A 22,185-nucleotide genomic window follows, 5' to 3' on the forward strand; every position below is an offset into this window, starting at 1 on the left:
CTTTTTAATTATAAATTATCATAATATAAATTTTTAAAACAAAAAATTGATTATAATTGAAACAAATAATTTTAATATTTAATATTAGTAAAATTTTATTTTAATTTAATAACATTATAATTATATAAATTTTTTAAATAAAAAATGAACACTTATTTTATCAATTAAACGGTTCTTCAATTTACTTAAATATATTTTTGAAAGATATTATAATTAAACACATACAAAATTGATACTTTCTGATGAAGATGATTTTTTGTTAAAGCTAAAATGTCTACGAAATACTGAAATTCTACCTCTTATGGAATTACGAAAACTATTACCTAATGATTGTCTTAATGAAATATTTCTTCGATTGTTCTTGTTTCCTGATGTATTATTATTATTTAATTGAGCTAATTTTTGTAAAAATTCTATTTCATCATCTTTAATTTTTTTATTCCAAACATCAACATGATTCTTTAAACACATTAAAACATAAAAATAGTTTTTAACTTCATAATCATTTCGTTCAAAAGTAATCTTAGTTATATTGTCATTATCAATATAATATATTTTTATTGCATTAACATTTCGTTCAATTTTTCTAATTTTATTCCATTGAACAGAAACTAGTAATTCTTGAGAAGAATTAACAAAAGATAATCCTTTGTAATTTGCATAGATATATTGATTATTTTTTGTACTTTTATTTTGATTAATATTACAAATTGATGAACCATACCATTGTAATTTTGAAACTACTTTTAAATATTCAGCAATTAATACATCTTTATTGATATTTTGAATTGAATTTATAACACCTCCTGAACGTTTACGTTTGTTAGATTTCTGAAGAAGATGATCAAAATTCATCGCTATTTCTAAAATATCACAATGCATTATATCAAATTTTTCCATCAATAATTTCCCATATTTTTCTGAATTTCTTCTTATCCCATCAACTGAACAATCTCTAATTAATACGGGATCAAGGACTTTACATGTTAAAGCAATAAGTTCCAAAGAAGTATTCTTATTTTCAACATACCAATAACCTTTTTTAATATTTTCAACAATATCTATGAATAAAATTCTTCTTCCAAGCCATTCAGCAACCAAATGTGGTACAAGTGGATAAAAACGTATTCCAAATTTTACAGTAAATACTGAAGAATCTTTTGTTAGAAATTTCTTTATTTTTTTTTTCTTTTGTAACCAAGCCCATTTATTACTTCCTTGTTTTGTTTCGTACATTAAACCAAAATATTCATTATCAATTAAACCTAGATGACGCATAACAAGTATTCTTAATTTTTCACCATTAATATTAATATTAAATCTCATATTTTGTATACTACCATCTTGAAAAATAATTTTTAATATTGCTTCATCCTTTATATTATATGAAACATAATTGTTAAATTGATTTACATGTAATCCATCAAAAAGAAAGGACATTACAGATTGGTAAAATAAAAAAAATTAGAAATTGAGCTCATATAAGAACTAATTTTTTTTTCATATAATTATTTCTTTTAAAATAGAAAAATTTAAATTTTAATAATTTTACATTTATATATCTTAAAAAGAAAAAAAATAGACAATAAAGATTAAATTTTCTTTTTTTTTTATATTTACTAAAAAAAGAGCTAATTTATTATTTTGATAACTTTTTTTTTGTTATAAAAAATATACTTTTAAGGACAATGAATATTATTTTTAAACATGTCGCAAGATGAATTTTATGTATCAAAGACCAGAAATGACATTTTTAGTATATTGGTCTTTATTCATATTATATATTTGTTTTTTGTATTAATAATAAATATACTTTTTCTAAGATATTCATATCTTAAAATTATATCTTATTGTTGATTTTTATTTTAAAATTAAAGTACATCATATATGAAAAATTATATGTGACTTTTTTTCTCAAACAACACTTAAAAAATGACTATTAGATGTACCTGACATTTACAAAAAAAAATTCATGAGGTTGACATCTGCAGCCGATTTGCTGTTAGATTAAAAAAGTTTTAATTATATTAGGTAAAGTTAACATTTATTTTTTGAATGTACTTTTGTTCTAACTTTGATTCATCAAAACTCTTCAAGTTTTGTTTATGATATATTCATGATTATATTCAAAAATTTTATTTTTTCAAGAGTCATTAGATGAGTGTAATTTTCATTTTTAATTTATAAAATATTTTTTTTTACTACACTTACTAAAGATCAAATTATAAATATTGGAATCAATTGTAAATCTTTGAAAAAAGTAAAGATTTTTTTAAACTAAATTTTTAGGAGAAATCGTATAAAACTAGTTTCATGACAATATGCTAAATTTCAACCGGGGTATAAAAAGTTGAAAACAATGTAATACTTAGAAAAAAAATTCCTTCTTATGCCATATTTCACTTCAGAACGAAGATAAAAATAAACTGATTTTTAAATTTGACTTCTAAATTACCTTTCATGTAAAGTCTGTGTCAAAGATATTTTTATATCTTTAACTTTTAGTGAAATATAAAACATTTTGACAATAAATTAAACGCACAAAAGTATTATCAAGAACGATTAAAAATTTTAAAACATTTTTAATGTTGACCATAACTTAAAAGTTTCAAGAAGTCGAGTAAAGTTGAAACTAAGTTTAATCAATTTCTTAAAAAAAATCGGACTTAGAATAATTTTTTTAATTGTATTATTTTTACTTACATCATAGAAGTCATATTTTTTTAAAGAATATTTTTCACACTTAAAAAATAATCATCAGGTGTGCTTAACATTTACATAAATTTTTATAAGTTTATCAATTACAGCTGATTTGTGCTGAGATTGAAAAAAGTATCAATATTGTCAGGTAGAGTAATCTTTTTTTTGAAAAAATGCTTTATTGACTAAATTTAAATTTTATTGAAAACCAACTATTTTTTAATATAAAATTAAATAATTATAAAAACATAATAAAATTTATAAAAAATATTTTTTTATTTCTAATTTTATATTATTTATATTTTTACAGATATTATTAAATATTTATAAGTATAAGATAAGTTTTTAATTATCATATTATTGTCAATTGTTTTTTTTTCTTGTAAAAATTTTTTTGTTTTATGTATATTCTTACATATATATTTGGTTTTGTAGAAATTATTTTTTATCTCTTACAATATTTGTTTTCTTTTAACTTATTTATACAAAGTATCTGTAACTTATTACAAAATTTTGAGTCTGGAATTACAAACATGAAATATTGTTTTAAAAAATTATTTATCCTTTTTTTGAAAATAATTTATTTGTTAAGTTTCATCTCAAAATAAAATTTTCAATGATAAAATTTTTTTAAATTATACATATACATAAAAAAATCATTTTTCCTTGTATGAAAATATAATTATTTAGTTAATGATATCTTTTTAAACTTTGAAATTACATTAAAAAAAAAACCTTAAAACAACAATGATTATTTTTTAGATTTTATTTCAAGAACAAAATGTCAGTTTTTAGCAATATTTATTTTCTTTGAAAAAAAAATTTACCATTTGCTTTCTTTATCATTTTTAAAAAAATTAATTAATTAATTTTAATCTATTATTGATTAAAAATATATAAAAATGATAATAAAAATTTTTAGTTTGGGCAAAATATCTCAAGAACAATAAAGGATAAAGAAATAGTATAGTATTCACAATATAGAGAAAGACGTTGTCCAGAAAAGTTTTTTATAAGTTTATTAATAAATGATTTTTTTTTTCAATAATTTTTTTACTCTTAGATTAAATTTAACTTCAAAATAACCATTTTTGTATTTTCTAGTACATATTTATGTGAAAACATAAATTTTTATAAACATTATTACAATTTTTTTCAACAGTGTTTTTTTTTGTTAGAAAAGTTTATAAAAAAATTAAAAATTAAAAAAAAATATTCACAGCTTATTTCTCGCCTATATATATTAATAAGAATATCATTTTAATTAATTTATTTAAAAGATGTTTGCTCTTGGAGTAACTTCTGTATCACTTCCTTCATCAATATTACATGATGTACAATTTTTTTCTAATGCATCATATGCTTCTTTGTCTTCTTTAGTTCTTTTCCATGATCTCCAACCTAAAGTTTCATCTTCTAATAACTCTATTGTATTAAGAAATGTTTGTCCATTATATCCACCAATAACATATATAACATTATCTGAGGTAACAATAGCATGTGTATTAGCTCTTGGAGTTGTTAAATTTGGACCAGGACGCCATTGTCCATTTGGTGAATTTAATATTTCAACAGAAGTTAAACTCTGTGTTCCATCATTACCTCCAATAACATATAACGAATCATTAACAACAGCAACAGCACAACCGCGACGTGGTGTTTTAAGTGAATTAAGATATTTCCATGAATTAGTTTTTGAATCATAAGCTTCAACAGAAGAAAGGCAAAGCCAACGATCAGTACCACCAATAACAACTAGCATATTTTTCCATGAAATACATGCAGCTTGAGAACGAGCTGTTTGTAATGGAGCTATTGATACCCATTCATTATCCGATGGAGAGTAACGTTCACAATCTTTTAAAACAACTTGATCTCTAATTCCACCAATACAAAAAACTTTATCATCCATAACTGCACAGGCATTTTGACTTCTTGATGAAGGAAGATCTCTAATCATTTTCCATTTATTTAATAATGGTTCAAATACTTCACAAGATTTTAAATCATCACTACCACTACTTCCACCAATAGCATAAACTTTATTATTACATACAGCTGAATCAAGACGTCCTCTTTCACAACTCATATTTTGAAGTACCTTCCATTGTCCATTTTCAATATCATACTCTTCAACGCTTTTTAAACATTCACCTCTATCATAACCACCACAAATAATTATTTTACCATTTAAAAATACAGCACCTGTAGAACATCTGGCAACACTCATAACAGGAAGTGGAATACGTGCTACTGCATTTGGATCAACTAATTTTGAAATAACATCATCTCTATCAGCATGTTTAGACAAAATTTCTGAATTACTATCTTTATCACTACTATTTTCAGATAAACCGTTATTTCCAAGAACAGGGGAAGTACTATTGGAATGTGAATATTTTGATTTTACTACTTCATCATTTTCAGTTGTTTGGATTGATAAAACAACCAAACGATGATAAAGAATAGTTAAAGCAATGAAACAATCATGTGATATTTTATGAACTGCAATAACTTTATATTCAATTTCATCTTCAACTTCACTTTGTGATGAAGCAAGTGAATTAAGAGATTCATTTGAATTGTACTTATTATTTTCCATTATTGATCCATTACTACGTACAATTTTTGCTCCACTAATATGATGAGTTGCTTGTGGAGTATCTTTATTGATAAGTGCATGACATTTTTGCTTACTTCTTTTATATTCTTGTACAATATCTGAACTACCAACCATAGTTTTATCATCTAAAAATGCACAATCTTGTAAAAGGTTTTCTTCTTCATAATAAAATAAATGTACTTTATCAGCAAGCATTTCAAGTATAAGCTCTACTTTATCTGTATTTTTTGGTGTTTCCTGAAAATATTTTAATGCTTTTTCAACTAAATTACCAGCTAAAATTAATTTCTTTTTAAATTTTTCAACATTAACAATAATTTTTAATCTTATACATGGTAATCTAGTAAATTCCACACATTCAGTATAGACTTTTTCAATATTTTCTTTTAAAAATTGATCAATCTTTGAACCTAAAAATTTGTCATTTGAAAAATTTGCTTGACGTCTTATACCAATACAATTTTCAACACTTAAGTTACTAGCTAAATACCTTGCACATGCTTTAACTAATGGTCTTATTTGCAAGGCATAACATATTCTATACAATTCAGCAACTTTTGAATTTCTAATTTCAAGTGAACTGGTGTAAGCATAATCTAATATTGCTTGAAAACATTCTAAATCACCAAGAAATTCATAATAACTAACATGTTTTGATTTATTTTGTCCTATTATTGTATGATCAGAAACATTTCCTCCACCATTTGTTGTTTCTGTTGAATTAGAAAGTGGAAAAAAGGAGAGCTGTTTAAATGGTCCAACACTTGGTAAATGAAAGCCTTCTTCATTTTTTGAGAACATGTCAAGAAATGAGGGAGAAACACTTGCTAGGACAACCTTATGAGCAGCAAATTCTCTTTCTTTAACAAAAATAGATACATCACATAATTCCCTATTTTTCCTAAACATATTAACCCTTCCTAATAAAGCATTCTGAACAAATAGGACTAATTAAAAAAGTCAAATCATACCTTAAGCTTTGGATTATGAAGCTGAAGTATGTGTTCATCTCGATTATTAAGTTGATCACTTCCCCAATTATCAGTATCATCATCTCTAAATGAAACAGCCGATCGTTGACGTTTAGGAGCAAGAACAGGAATTCCCGAATCATTAGTTATACCACAACTATGATCTAAAGTGTCGTCATCATCGTTAAAACAAATATTAGTAGAGATATTATCAGTTTCCAAACCAATAGTGAGGTAACTTATTTCTGACATAATAAAAGTGACCAATAAATAAAAAGATTGATAAATACTATTTATTTAAAAATGTTCACCAATGACAAACTTATATTATCAAAAAAAAAAATTATGATAATGGTAATGTCTTAATGATATGTGATGAAATTTATTAAAAAAAAATGCAAACGCCAAAAGGCGAGCAAACAGCTGAAAAGGAAAAAAAAAATTTAATAGATATTTTTAATTTACAATAAAACTTCGCATCGCGTTTATTTATATTGCTCTAACATATTATTAACAATATATTTAGATTAATATATCACAAGAAAAATATAAAAAAATGGGAAGTTCTTGTTAATGGAAATTACAAATAGGCCTTGAAAAATGTATTTTGACTAATAATAAAAATTTATAATAAGGAGAAAAAAATATTGGTAGAAAAAAAAATTTTTTTATACTTTTTTTTAATAAAAATAATACAAAAAAAAGATACTCAGTTATCAATTTAAAGTAGTGATATTAATAAATCATATACCAAAGCTTTTCGTACTAAAATAAAATACAATATACACAATAAATATATATATATATATATATCTTTTTTCACAAATGTTAAATATTTTAAATAAAATAGAAAATATTACTGAATCATAAATTTTATAAAGTTGATATAAAATGCAAATTTTTGTGTAATAATTTATTTTTGGGGCGGAATTAATATAATAATTGACATATTAAAGAATAACAAAATAAAGCTGATATATTATTGATAGGTTAAAATTACTTAAATAACGGTCAAAATTAATTTTTAACTTGTAAATATTTAAGGTACATATGAACTATAAATGATACGTGCAATTGTTAAAATTTTATGTAATATATATGTCTAGATAAAATATTAAATTTTATATGTATATGACTAGATAAAAATTTCATACTAAATGTGTTTCGTTGTTTATTATTTGTGTAAATTAAAGTTATTCATTGACTAAAACAGCCATTTTATATAAGTAAAAAAAGCTAATTATATATTTAATAAAATTTTATCATGAAAAATACATTCTTATTAACCCCTCATAGAATAATAAAATTTTAAAATAATTAGTTGTAAAAAAAATAAAGTATTTTGAATCAAACATATAATATAATTATTTTAAATTGCAAACTTTTTTTATAAAAATAAAAATATATATATATATGTATATATATCATTTAAAATATTAAAAAAAAAGCATGTAGTTATTTTTTGCAAAATAAAACAAAATATATGGTTAATATTTTTTTGATCCATTAAATAATGACGTTAGATTAATTTGAAAATTTATAAAACGAGTATTTCTAATAGGTGTGATTAGTTTATAAAAAAAAAACATTTAATTAAAGATCTTTGTTTATAAATAGAATTTTCGTATATTAAAAGACAAAAGAATTGTCAATTGATTTTTGATTTTCTTTGAACAATAAATTCTTGAAATACAAAATTACTATATATATATATATATAATGTACAAATAAATTATAACAAAATTTTAAAATATTATATAAAGAAATATAACTTTTATTTTTATTTAAAGTCTGTTATTTTGCATGAGAAAAAAGATTTTATCATTAATAAAAGGTATTAGGAAGTCTTTAAATGTATTTGCAAATTTTATATTATATAACATTTAAATAAATAAATTTTTAACTATATTTATTTATAAATAAAACTAGTTTAGAAAAAGACGAAATTAATTTTTGATTTTAATATTGGTATAAACATTTGATAAGGACCAAAAATTACTATTACTTCAAGAAAGTTAAAGTTTATTGATATATAAACAACTTATTTTTATTGTATTTAATAATAAGTTTAATAAAAATATTATAAATGTAAAAATACATATAGTAATAATAATAAATATAAAGCTAATTTAACGTTATATATATAAATATATATTAGTTATTCTAGTTAATTAAAAATATTTTACAATAAACCTGCTCAATATAATTTGGTTAGCATTTATTAAGTGGTATCTTTTATCCTACAACGAAACATTATTGGTATAGTGTAAATTATATCATTTATCAATTGCAGAAATTAAATACTTTTTTATTACATAAATTAATATCAAATAAAGATATTTTAAAAAGTTTTTAAAATAAATATAAATGATTAATTTTAGTAAAAAGAAGGTTTTTTAACTAAACGTGTTTTTTTTTTAAACTTATCTTTATTTTTTTTAATTTTTTACACTGTTGATTATAATTTATTGAATATTTCTTGAATATTTTTACTAAAAAAATTATTATACAAAAAGTTAATTTATAAAAGTGTCCACTAATTCAAATTTCTTCTTATAATTTTTTTTTCTACATAAAAGTAAAAATACGTTAATGTTAAAAAAATGATAAAAGAAAATAATATTTATAAAATATAAAAAAATTATAATATGTGTATTTACAAATTTTAATATATTGCACCAATAACTTCTTCTGGTAATTGTTCAATATTCATTTTAAAGAAACCACTTATACCCCACTCTCTACTCCAAGTATTAGCATAAATCCAGAAACCTTTCTTATCTTCATAACCCCATCCCAATAATTTTACACAATGTCCATATAAGGATTCACTTGTAGGAACTGTTTGCTCATGATAAATACCCGAGGAGTAATGTTGAAATTCATCATATACATTTAAACATGCAAGAAGTGGACCATAAGTATATAATTCAAGTTTAAGTAATTCTATATATCCAATAGATTTTTCAATTTTTATTTTTAATTCTCTTAATTTTGGAAATGTTATTTCTTGTTGTTCTCCTGTACGTAACCAATAACCTTGAGATCCTTTAATAATATCATCATCATATTTTTTATCATACAATTTTTGACATTTTTTTACACATGCCATTTTTTGGTTAAGTTTTTCTTTATCTAATATACAAGGACTTCCACAACTTGGTGAAATAGAATATGGTTTACAACCCTCATAAGAACCATATGACCCTCCTGTTACAATTCCACTAAAATTATAATTAAAAAAGACTTATGATATATTTTTAAAATTCTTACTTTTCAATCCAATGATTAATAGGTGAAAAAGCAAATGCTGCACCATTACACCCACCACAATCATGACAACAGGAAATAAGATCTTGAACTGATATTTCTGGTTGAAATGTACCATTTGTTTTAATACATATTCGATCAGAAATTACTGCTGCTGAAGAACTTGCCTATAATCAAATTAATATATATATATAGATATATTTTTTTTTAATATATAAATAAAAATTTTTACATACATAACAACTTCCACAACCCCCTTGGTTAGCAACTCTATGAATAGAAGCACAGTAAGGCCATTTAAGACGAGCATCAAATTCTTTTGGTAAAACGAAATTTTTCGTAATATTTATTAGTTCTTCATAATGTTCAAAAGTATTTCCAATTAATTCTTTTTCTGTTTTTCCACGAACATAACTTTTTTCTCTGCTTTCTATATTTTCAATATTTGTAGTACTAGAATAAAATAAATGTTTACTTTGTGTGGCAAAACGATTATATTTTGCTTTCCAAGTAGAATTTGCCAAGCTATTTACGTACTCTACCAATTTTCTATGATATTTTTCATCATGACCGTCCAATTTAAATACAATATCATTATTTCCATAATCTAATGTTTCAGAAATACGTTCATGAAATATTGTTTCTAATATAAAGCATAAAATTATAGATATAAATAATGTACTTCCTAAAATAACAACTTGTATTACAGTACAATTTGTTTTTTTTGATGATGATAAACATCTTGTTGAATATCTTGAGGAATTCTTTTTACTTTTATTTGAATCTATTATTTTTGTTTCAATAGACATAGAAGTTTCTGGATTTCCAATAACAATTAAACTTGTATCTGACGTTAAAGATTCCATAAATGTATATTGTTTTTGGATTGTGAAAATAAAATATAAAAAAAAATTATTTAATACATTCCTTTTATTAGTATAATAATAAATAAAATTTCATCAGAATTTTTTTTAATATATAAACTAAATTTAAAAAAAAAAAGTTAGAAATAACAATAACCAATATTTTATGTTGTTTATGTTAATACAATTTGTTGAAAAAAAACATTACATACTAAAAAATAATAATCTTTTAAGAAATATGTAATAATTTAAAATATCAAAATGTGGTACAAAGTATATTATTCAATTTCAATAGGCCTTCAATGGATTATAAAAATGATGTTGGCAATATTTAAACCCAGTAATATATTACTATTTATAAAAATGTTTCATTATTATAAACAAAATTTTTAGACATCTAAATAAAAAATATTTATATTAGAAATAATGAATAAAAAATGATTTTAATTTAATTGAATAATAAAATAAACAATCAAATTTTTTGAAATTATATGAGTACTAATTTTTTATAAAAAAGTAAATTGAAAAAAAAAAGAAAGTAGTAACAAACAAAAATGTAATATGCAAGCTTATTTGCTTCTCGAATTAGATATGAATCAGAATAAGTGTATTACTATAGAGTTAACATCTTTTTAATTCAATTTAAAGCTTAATTAATTTATCATCAATATAGAAGAAAATTTTTACTATATTGTTTACAGTTAAAAAAATTTTTTAATTAAAAAAAATTGCATTTATATTTGAAGTTAAAAAAAATTTTATAAAATTTTTTTAATACATTAATTTTAGTATAATTATTCATTAGAAAAAAAAATAGTCTATTAATATAATTTATTAAGATGTATTTAAAAGGATAATTAAATTTTTATTATTAAAAAAAACATTTTTATATAAAATATTAATTTATTTACATAAAACAAGTCAACCATAATTTAATCTATCATCTATAAAATAAAAGAGTAAAGTTGTATCTAATTTTTAAGTTTTCTTATAATAAATTTGTGTATTAAAAATGTAAAATTAATTTTTAATTCTCATATAACCGTAAGCTTAATCCTACTTAATTTATTATATATCTTAGTAGTAAGAATATTGAAAAACACAAAATTAAAGATTGTTTCTTTTATGTCAATCTAATATGATTAAAAGAATAATATTTTTATTTATCAAATTATGTAAAATTTTAAATAAGAGATTTTTTAAATTTTTCTTTATAACAAAATTTTTAAATTACAATATATTATATATTTTTTTTATACATAAAAAAAGTAATTTGTTAATTATTAAAAATTTTTTTATTTTACTGGTATATTATTATTTTTAAATTTTTAAAAATTTTTTTTTTTTATTTGCGAAAGTTAAAAATTTATTCAACTAAAAATATGAAATAAAATTTTCATTATATCCAATATTATGAAATTTTAACATAACTATAAATTATACATATAAAATAAATATAATATTTTTTTTGGTAAATGAAGAAATAAAAGAAATTTAGTTAAATTTTAATATCAGTTAATTTTTTATTAAATAATGTATAAATTACAAATATTATGTATTTTGAAAATAACTAAAATGATATTATAATTTAAAAATATTTATAGATTATGTTATGTTATATTAGCAATATTTTTTTTACCATATGCTCTTTTTTTATGATAGAATTAACAAATTAAATTTTGTTAAATTATCTTACTATCTATAATTAAACAAACAAAAAAATGTAAATTTGTTGATTTAAAAATTATTGGAATAGATTAATAATAAATCTTTAGAAATTACCAATATAAATGCTAAAACAAAATTTAAAATAAAAAAAAGAATATGTTATTTAAAACAATTATTTCTACTTCATTAAAATATTTTGCAGACAAAAATGTATCTTATTTATGTATTTTCTATAAAAAAAATTATATTATTATGAAAATATACCTGAAAAAAAAAATTAGAAACAATTTTTGAAAGTAGTCAATATTTTTATAATTTAAAAAAGAAAAAACAATATATAAAAAAATTTCAAAAAGTTAGAAAGAAGTATGAGAAAGTTTTTATGAAAAATTAAGCTTATAAGTTTTAATGGTAAGGGTAAAACTAAATTTGAGAAAAATGAGACAGATATCTTTCAAGTAATAAAATATTTTACAGAACATTGTAATACATTTACAAAAAAAAATCAATATATACTAAGATAATTAAATGTTAAAAAATATTTTGAAAAAAATTATCAAATATGAAAATTATTATTAAAAAATCCATTGATATTCTTACAAAAGCAACTGAGTTTTTTCCGATAAAGTTTAAAATATAAATATTTATATATTTATTTTAATCTCATTTGGCAAAACTTCAAATTAGTACTATAAATTTAGTATTTTAGAATATAACAATTGTTTCAAATGTAAGAAATTGTATTAAAAGAATATTCAAAACATAACATTATTTTGCTTAATATATCTTTTTAAAGTCATTATTTTAAAAAAAGAAAAAAATTATATAATTAGAAATATAAGTACAAATATATAATAAACTATAATAACTACATTAGCATAGAAATAATATATAATCAACTAGCAATTTAAATTTTGTAAAAAAATTATTATTGACTTTATTTTAAAAATAATAGTTTTGTCAAATGTTTTTCTTTTTCTTTATTAAAAATTTCTCCTGAAGTTGCCAACAAATATTATTCTTTCAAAAATATAAAAACATGTTTATAAAATTGATTAGAAAAATTTCTTTCTTATTTTACATGATTTATCAATAAAATTTAATAAGTTTAAATTATTCATAACACTTAAATCAATATTTTTATATACTAAAAAATATTCTCTACTAACAAAATACTCACTTAATTATTATTTTATAGAATTTTAAATAAGTTGTGAATTGTTTATTATACTGTATAAACATTTTATTATATAAAAATTAATTAAATGTCATTAAACATAATTTTTTATAAATAGATAATTTTTAAAGTCTCATCAACATAATATTTGATTTATTTACCTAAATTCAGATTACAATGTTTTTAATATATCCAAATGAATATTTATTTTTGTGTAAAAAATTATTGTTCAAATACTTTATGGTAATATGTACTATAAAAATATAAAACTTTTATCCTTTTTTTTTTGTAAATTAGAAATAATTTAAAGCTAATTAATATTTTTTTTAATTAAATTGTTATGTAAAATATTTAGATGATATTAAAATTTTTAATTTAATACATAAAATATTTATAAAGCTATAAGTTATTTTTTCATTTTATGAATCTTAAATAAATATCATATTATTATGTTAACTGTATTAAAATATAAACTTATAAGTATAATTTTATTCAATGTCTTATATTGCGTTAGAATAATTTCGTACAAATTTTATTGCCGTTACTTAGATACCAATGTTCATATATTACAATATTTAATGTTATTATTAAACGTTTTATAAAAAAATAAATTTTTACAATATTATAAGTCATAATGTTTTGTGAAATTTAAAAGAATATTTGAAAAATAACTCTTAAATTTAAAATTTTAATACAAAAATATTGTATAATATAATATATAGTATAACTTATGTTATAATTAAATGTTCAAGCTTATATAAAGAATTTTTTTAAAATATAATTATCAAAAATTTAGCAAAAAAAAGTTTTATAAATCTTAATTATAAAATTGAAATAAATGTATTTAAAATAAAAGTTAATCATATTTTTCATTGATTTGTAACAAGTTTATTTTTTAAAATTTCATATGTGTAGAATTTGAAAATTTAACAATTATATGTTAATTTTGTAAATAATTTTTTCAGTTAAAAATGAAATATTGTTAATATAAGTGCAAACTAGAACATTATCATTTTTTTTTGTTAAAAAAATTATTTGAAGTAAAGTTGATAATATTTATTTAAAAACTTTATCAATTTTGGTTAAATTTTTTAGAATAATATTTGTATATTGTATTATTTGGTAATCACAAAAATTTTTAAATGAAATTCCATTTACAACATAAAGTAAAACAATATATGATTTAGTTTTTTATCTTTTTTATTGGATGTATCAAAAAATTAACAATTTATAAAATAAAGGAAAATAGAATATTTTCATAAAATTACTTTATTCATAAAAGAAAACTCAATATCAAACTTATTACAATTTTTTTTTCTTAGAAATAAATTATATATATTCATTTTGAATAAATTTAAAAAATAACATGTTTGATGAATATTTAATTTTAAAAGATTAGCATTTTAACAAAAATAGTTGTGTGTTGTTTTACTTTATTATTACTTCTTACTAATCATAGATATTCTCAACAAAAAATGTATAACTTATGTTTTATCATTATTTTTATTTAAATAATTATTTTAAATTGTATAGTAAAATTAGATTTAATAATAAGACATTGTTGATAACATAATTATCTCTTAAAAAGTAAAATTTATTTAATTATTTGAATATTTGAAATAATAAATTTTATAATAACTGAAAATAAAATGTTTTGACTAATATTATTATTTATTTCTTCAATATTAAAACTCAATTTAATAAAAAATTATATAATTTTTTACAGATGAGTGACAAACTATTTACATATTATAAAAAAAATTTTTAAAATATTTAAAATATTATTTAAAAATATTGAATTTATTTTTTAAAATATATCTTTTAATATAATCATGAATAAATGTAAAAATAATAATTAAATATTTTTTTTATCTGAACTTATTTTAACGGTTTTTTAAAATAAATTGAAAATTTTTTTTAAATGAATAAAAACAACAATTAGCATCAATTTTATTTAATATATAAATTATTAATGCAAATGTACTAGTCTTACCAATACCATTTTCACATTAAATTAACAATAGTTAAATATTTTAATATACTTAAATATTTTCAAAACTTCTACACGTATAACAGTATACTTATCAAAAAAAATTATTTACCTATAATTGAAAAACATTGTACTCACTTTATTTTATGTGTAAGTTTATTTGAAAATAGAACAAAAGCATTTAAATTGCCTATAAAAATAAGGTTTATTATATGATATAATGTTTTTATTATTGAAATATAAAAAATTTTTTATAAAAATTAAAAATAATTTATTTATTATAAAATTTATCTTTTTCATATATTTTTATTATAAAATATTTGATTAAAATTTTTCTAAGTAAAAATGTTTTTTTTTTAAAAAAATTAATGTTTCAAATATTTTTTGTACAATTTTTTGATTCTTTGTAATTTTGGACATTTAAAACTATAATATTAATGTTACTGGTAACAAAAAAGTAATTCACAACTGATAACATTTATAATCAACATTGTGGGAAAAATTCAATCTTAACAATACTTTTAACTTTTTGATTGAAACCAATTTAAATTCAATTTATAGTATATTATATTTACAAAAAAAAAGAATTTTTAGTTTAAATTTTTATAGTATTTAAAAAAAAATTTAATCAGAAATAAGTTTGATATACAATCATAATTTATTAATTTGATTTGATCATAATTATTTTATAAAATATATAAATTAGTTTAGTTTAAAATTATATGTAAAAATTAATTAATTATAAATAATTCTTTATTTCTTTTATTTAAAAAAAAAAACATTTTGTTTAAATTATTTTTCTTCAAATTTTAAATTGTTTAAAAAACGGCATTTAAACATTTAACAATTAAAAATCTGTTAACTTTAAATAGTGTTACTATTTTTTATTAATTACAATTTTTTTGCTTAGTTGTGATTTTTTCTGTTCAGAAACAATTTTGTTTGATATTTTTTTGACTGTTCTTTTTTTAATTGGATCTTTTTTTTTAGAAATAACTATAGAGTCATTTTCTTTTACCTGATTTTTATTAACCTTTAATTCTTCAATTTTTTTTTCAATTGGATCATCAAAAATTTGATTAATTTTAAGTGTAATATCATGATCTAAATTATCTCTACATCTTGTTTTTTGGTATCCGTGTACATTAATAATTAAAGTTTTTGTTTCTAAGTATTCTAGTAATTTTTTTGTAACAGGCTTATAGTAAAAGACATCTTCATATGCAAATACTACATCATTTCCTTTTCCAACGATAGTTTTTTTTAAACTTTCTTCAAAAAATTTATAACTACACCAACATTTTTCATATCTTTTAGATAAAGAATTAGCTGTATATATCTTTATTTTAAATCCTATATTTTTACCAACTATTTCTTTACTTTTTTCTACAAATTCTCCAACTATTTCCTTACCACTTAATTGACATGAAACTAAAGATACTGTTAATGAACCAACTGTTTCACCATTGAAATCAATAATTGGAATATCATTTGAAATATCAATTAATTTGGCTAATGGTTTTAAGGAAACATAACAAGTTCCAATGTAAACTTCACTTTTTAATGACTCAAAAAAAGGATAATCCATATTACATTTAATATAGTCTTTCTTGTTTTCAATATAATTTTGATAGATTTCTTCAATATCATAATATCTTGTCAAAAATTTATCCTTTGACCAAATAAAAAAAATATCTTCTTTTTGATTTGTTGCTTTGACTAAAGCTTGATCAGATCCTTTTAACAATCCTCTGCTTTCTGGAGTGACTAAAATAATGCTATATTCAATATCAATTTTTAATTGTTTACACATCAAATTTGTTCTATCAATTTTTGGTATCAATTCTATAAGATCTTCCTCTAATTCTGGAATATTATTTTGTTTTATACCAATTCCATTTAATTGATTTCCAAATCCACAATTTCTTGCAATATCAATTTGAGCCATATCATAAGTAATTTCATTTACATTTAACATTCCTTCTTTTTTGGGATTTTGAAATACATACATATGATTACCACCAAAAAGAATAATATCATTTTGTTTTAATTCAGTTTCTTCATATATAATATGACCATTAATTAATATTTTTTTACCATCATTTGGTTTTAACAATATTTTTTTATCATTTTTATTAAAAATAATTGCATGGTTTTCCATTATTGATAATCCTTGTAAAACAATTTTATTATTTTTGTATGTAATGTCTGTTTGATTTGTGACTAATGTATCATTTTTATATATAAAATGTACAATTTTATTTGTCAATGCTGGGTCTTCATTTAAATTCCACAAATGTGGTATTTCTTTCTTTTTTTTAATAATATCTTCATTATAATGTATTAAATCTTTTTCTTTTAAATTAAATTTTTCTTCCCATTTTTTTTTTAAATTTTTCATTTCTATTTTATTATTTTCTAGTAGCTTTTTTAATTCTTCCACCTCATCATCACTTGCTACTTTTCCATCTATAGATACACCTTTGTCAATAAGTTCTTTTAATCGAATATTTTCATCCATTAATTCTCTTATCAATTTATCTGTAACTGATTCATTTATTATAGCTTTAGTTTTAATGTTTTTAACTCTATCAGCAAATCGTAATGTTGACAATGTTTCATCATAGTTTATATCTGCCGGTGAGATAGTCGCTATCATTATAGTCTTAGAATTTCCACCTAATGCATTTTTTAAAATACATGTTAATATAGAATCACGATATGGAATTTGTACATTTGATTTATTTTTACCTTTCCATTGTTGTATGTCAACAATTGTTTTTATAACACGGCCAAGTGTTGTTAAACTTTTATTAACAACAATTCCTTCTTTTAATCTTTGTCCCTCAATTTCAGCATCTTTTTGTCTTTCACTACCAGCTAAATCAACTAAGTTAATTTCTGAACTTTTTGTCGTTGTACCATTTCCTGATTTTTTTGGTATTTTTTGTTTAAAATTTAACCTTATAATTGTATGTCCACGACTACTTGTCATATTCATACTAGTTGAAGCTATTGATCTATTTTTTGTACCAATATCTATTTGTTTTTCAATATCATTAAATGATTTTACTTCTAAATATTTTAAATTTTCTATATAAAATCCTGTTTTAGGATGTTCTCTAATTTTTAAATTATTTTTTATAATATTTTCTGTTACCAAAAGATCTCGTATTTTTTCACAATAAATTTCAAACATTGATATACATATTTGATATTCATGTTTTTTTTCTTTTTTTTCTAATATTGTTTGAAAAAGTTTTTCACATATATTTGATACAAGACCCTTATTAGATTGAAAACCAACCATAGTATAAGTTTTACCTGATCCTGTTTGACCATATGAAAATAATGAAACATTAAAACCTTTCCAAGCATTATTTAATATAATTTTTCCAATATCATTAAAAATTCTTTCTTGATTTATATATTTTGGTGATTCACCTATATTAACTCCATCTTTATCAATAAAAAAATTATCAAAACTCCAATAACTATAATCAAATTGAAATTTTTTTTCTTCTTTTTTATCTTTATAATTTCTATTATAAATATTTTTATTATATATATATTATTTTTTTATTACCTTATTATAGTTTCTTTTAAATTAGGCATTTCAATAATACATTGAGCATTTCGTTTAAGTTCTCTATTATTAAATGGTCTAACTCTAACGGCAACTATAACATTTTCCTCAGTAATCTTATTATTCATTATTTATTTATAATAGAAATAATGATATTAATATAAAATGATAATTATAAATAAACTAATATTATTTAAAATAAATAAAAAATATTTCGCTATTAAATAATAAAAAATCTTTTTTTCCATTAAATTTTTCTATTTATGGCATATAAATTTTTAGTTGCTATATAATATTTATGCTTTTAATATTGTTACTATTGAATGAATTTATTTAAATATTACATTAAAGTTATTGAAGAATAAAATATTTATAATAACATATATATTTGAATTTATAATATTGTTAATAATTTTTAACAAAAATTTTATATATATTTAATAGAAAATATATGATAAATTTTTTTTTTATATTAATATGATAATAAAAAAAGATTTTGATGATAAAAACAATATTTCAAAGATACCTAAAGGTGTGTTGAAAAGATATATTATATAAAGTTTGTTATTTAGATTCTCCTATAAGACAACAAAAATTGAAAGCATGGCAACCAATACCTACATTATATACAGTTATACCATTTACATTTTTTATTGGAATTATTTTTATTCCATTAGGCGGAATATTATTAAAAGAATCTATTAATATAAAAGAATTAATAATAGATTATACAGATTGTTTTAATAATTTAATATGTGAAAAAAAATTTTTTCTTGAGGATGACTTTAATGGAGATGTATATTTTTTTTATCAATTAGGTAATTATTATCAAAATTCAAGAAGATATCAACAAAGTTTAAATGATTATCAATTATTAGGCAGTAATATATATGATGTATCAGGATGTGATTCTTATTCACGAGAAAATGAAAATGATCCAAATTCTAAGGTCATTTATCCATGTGGAGCAATAGCAAATTCAATGTTTAATGATAAATTTGAGTTAGTTTATAAATATAGAGAACAACCAAATCCATTATGGCCATCATATGATATTACTGTTCCATGGACTTATAAAGGTTTATTAATAGAAGGGGATCGTGTAAGACTTTTTAAAAATCCACATTATGCTTCAACTTCATCTTTATGTGAAGCATTATCTAATACTGTTCGTCCAAAAAAGTGGAATGTTGATGTCTGCATGCTTGATGTTACAAATTCTCAAAATAATGGTGTACAAAATTTTGATTTTATTATTTGGATGACAACAGCAGGATTTAATAATTTTAGAAAACCATATAGAAAATTATTGAGAACAATACCTCAATTATCAAGTGGATTACCACGTGGAGAATATGTTTTAAAAGTTACTAACAATTACGATGTATTAAGTTTCAATGGTACAAAACAATTTGTAATTTCAACAACATCATGGATAGGTGGTAAAAATCCATTTTTTGGTATTGCTTTTTTAACAGTTGCAGGTATTTGTATATTCTTTGGTTCAGTTTTACTTATTATTCATTATAAATTTGGTCACTCATTAGAAGAAATAGGTAATTTAGACAATATGTAATTTAAATATAATTAAATTTATTTGTAATTTTAAAAAAAAAATTGTAATAATTTAAATTATCTGTTAATTAAATAATACATAATAATATTTAAAATTTTGTTATATTATTATGTGTTATAAAAAAAAAGAACAATATTTAACTATTTAAATAATTTTTTAAGAATGTTGTTTATTAATTTGTTAATTGTATCCTTAATATAACTACTATGTAATATCATTATAAATGGTGTTAAAGATGATAAAAGTGGTAATGAATAAAAAAAGTAATTATTAACAACATTTCTTAACTCATTATTATCAATAATTATTGAGTTTAGTCGTAGGGCAATTTGAGTTGTAGTAATAATAAAAAAAATACTAGTTAAACACATATAAAGAAAAATTGTTATTTCTTTTGAATTTTCTTTATTTTGATTTTTAAATATATTCTTAAACTTTATCCAAATTAAAAAATTAAAAAATGTAGTTGATATAGTGCCAATTGTACAAAAAAATAAAAGTATAATATTATTGATAATTGAATAAACTAATGATTCTGTAGTTATGTACCACTCACTTTCTACATAATCATAAATATAAATGATATTGGTAAAAAATATATGAGTATAACATAAATAACAAATACTAATTTGAAAAAAAATTATGATTACAGAAATTTTAGTTGTCCAAATATTTTTAAAACAAATTGGTGCATAAATACCAATAAACCGATTAAACGTTATTACAATATTACCAGTTATTGACAAAACAATACTTTGAAAAAAAAATAGTTTATAAAAATATAAAATTTTAGTATTAGTAACAAAATATTCATGCAAAATATTCCATGCTACTATTTTTCTAAATAATAAAATTGATAGTGAAGATAAAATATCACTCAAACCATTGAAAATGAATAAAACAGTAAATGAAGGATTAAAGTTTTCTGTACAATTGTAAAAATCCAATGCAAGAATAAAAATTACCAAAATATATAGAAAAAAACTAAATATTTGAAAACCAATTAAAAAATATTCAAATAAAGGAATGCCCATTATAATATTTCTAAAAATTTTCAATTTTAATTAAATAGTATTTAAAATAATGTAAAAAAAAATTATTTACTCTTAATTTCTTTAAATATTTAATAAGATTGTAAAACTTTATCGTTAAACTAATAACTTTTAACATTTAAAAATAAAAAAGCATTAAATTTATGCAAATATTTTTATTAATTGTTTATGAAAATATATATAAAATAAAAACGTAACAAAAATTAATTAATATTTAATCATTTTTCTATAAATATAATTTTTATTAGATATAAAATAAGAGTTAATATATATATAAATATAATTTAATTTGAAATATTAAAAAATGAATAATTTATTATAATTAAATTGCTTTAACGATATAGTTTAATAATACTTTTATTATTATTCAATAAATTTAAACCAAGTTATTAAAAAGTTAAAAATAATGAATATTTTCAAACCTTTTTATCTGTCTTTATATTTCCAATAATGATCAAGATAATTATTTCAATAATTTCTAAAAAATTTTTCATATATAATTTAATTTAAAATTTTTTTTATAGAATTATCCATTTTTAAAAATAAATATAATAACAAAAATATAAAATACTATAATATACCAAACAATTTATCTTAATAAAAGATAAAAATTTGAAAATCATTTTAACATGAACCATATCTAAAAAATTTATAGAAATTCAACACTCAAAAATAATTATCACATACATTTGATAGTTACAAAAATTTC

At 19.6% G+C, this 22,185-nt stretch overlaps 5 protein-coding genes across 5 annotated transcripts; 1 reads left to right on the plus strand and 4 right to left on the minus strand.

The window, feature by feature from the left end:
* Nucleotides 1-213: 213 nt before the first annotated feature.
* Nucleotides 214-1,440, minus strand: SRAE_0000021100 (FERM domain and FERM, N-terminal domain and Band 4.1 domain-containing protein; the record flags this gene model as incomplete). Its single annotated transcript, XM_024646070.1, has 1 exon — nt 214-1,440. One exon carries the CDS (start codon nt 1,438-1,440, stop codon nt 214-216), a length of 1,227 nt encoding a protein of 408 aa, XP_024500290.1.
* A 2,533-nt stretch (nt 1,441-3,973) lies between these two features.
* SRAE_0000021200 (Influenza virus NS1A-binding protein) lies at nt 3,974-6,546 on the minus strand (the record flags this gene model as incomplete). Its single annotated transcript, XM_024646071.1, has 3 exons — nt 3,974-5,733; nt 5,776-6,256; nt 6,295-6,546. 3 exons carry the CDS (start codon nt 6,544-6,546, stop codon nt 3,974-3,976), a joined length of 2,493 nt encoding a protein of 830 aa, XP_024500291.1.
* A 2,413-nt stretch (nt 6,547-8,959) lies between these two features.
* SRAE_0000021300 (Cathepsin B) lies at nt 8,960-10,430 on the minus strand (the record flags this gene model as incomplete). The annotated part of the gene is made up of 5 exons (XM_024646072.1): nt 8,960-9,518; nt 9,568-9,731; nt 9,801-10,017; nt 10,102-10,207; nt 10,247-10,430. The coding sequence occupies 5 exons, from the start codon at nt 10,428-10,430 to the stop codon at nt 8,960-8,962; spliced, it is 1,230 nt and encodes a 409-aa protein (XP_024500292.1).
* A 5,709-nt stretch (nt 10,431-16,139) lies between these two features.
* On the minus strand, nt 16,140-18,976 carry SRAE_0000021400 (Kinesin-like protein KIF1B; the record flags this gene model as incomplete). The annotated part of the gene is made up of 2 exons (XM_024646073.1): nt 16,140-18,804; nt 18,849-18,976. The coding sequence occupies 2 exons, from the start codon at nt 18,974-18,976 to the stop codon at nt 16,140-16,142; spliced, it is 2,793 nt and encodes a 930-aa protein (XP_024500293.1).
* Nucleotides 18,977-19,325: 349 nt separating this feature from the next.
* Nucleotides 19,326-20,424, plus strand: SRAE_0000021500 (Protein of unknown function DUF284,transmembrane eukaryotic family-containing protein; the record flags this gene model as incomplete). Its single annotated transcript, XM_024646075.1, has 3 exons — nt 19,326-19,380; nt 19,421-19,666; nt 19,727-20,424. 3 exons carry the CDS (start codon nt 19,326-19,328, stop codon nt 20,422-20,424), a joined length of 999 nt encoding a protein of 332 aa, XP_024500294.1.
* Nucleotides 20,425-22,185: the final 1,761 nt, after the last annotated feature.

The sequence above is a fragment of the Strongyloides ratti genome, scaffold srae_scaffold0000001 (genome assembly GCF_001040885.1).
Source record: "Strongyloides ratti genome assembly S_ratti_ED321, scaffold srae_scaffold0000001".
NCBI classification, from domain to species: domain Eukaryota; kingdom Metazoa; phylum Nematoda; class Chromadorea; order Rhabditida; family Strongyloididae; genus Strongyloides; species Strongyloides ratti.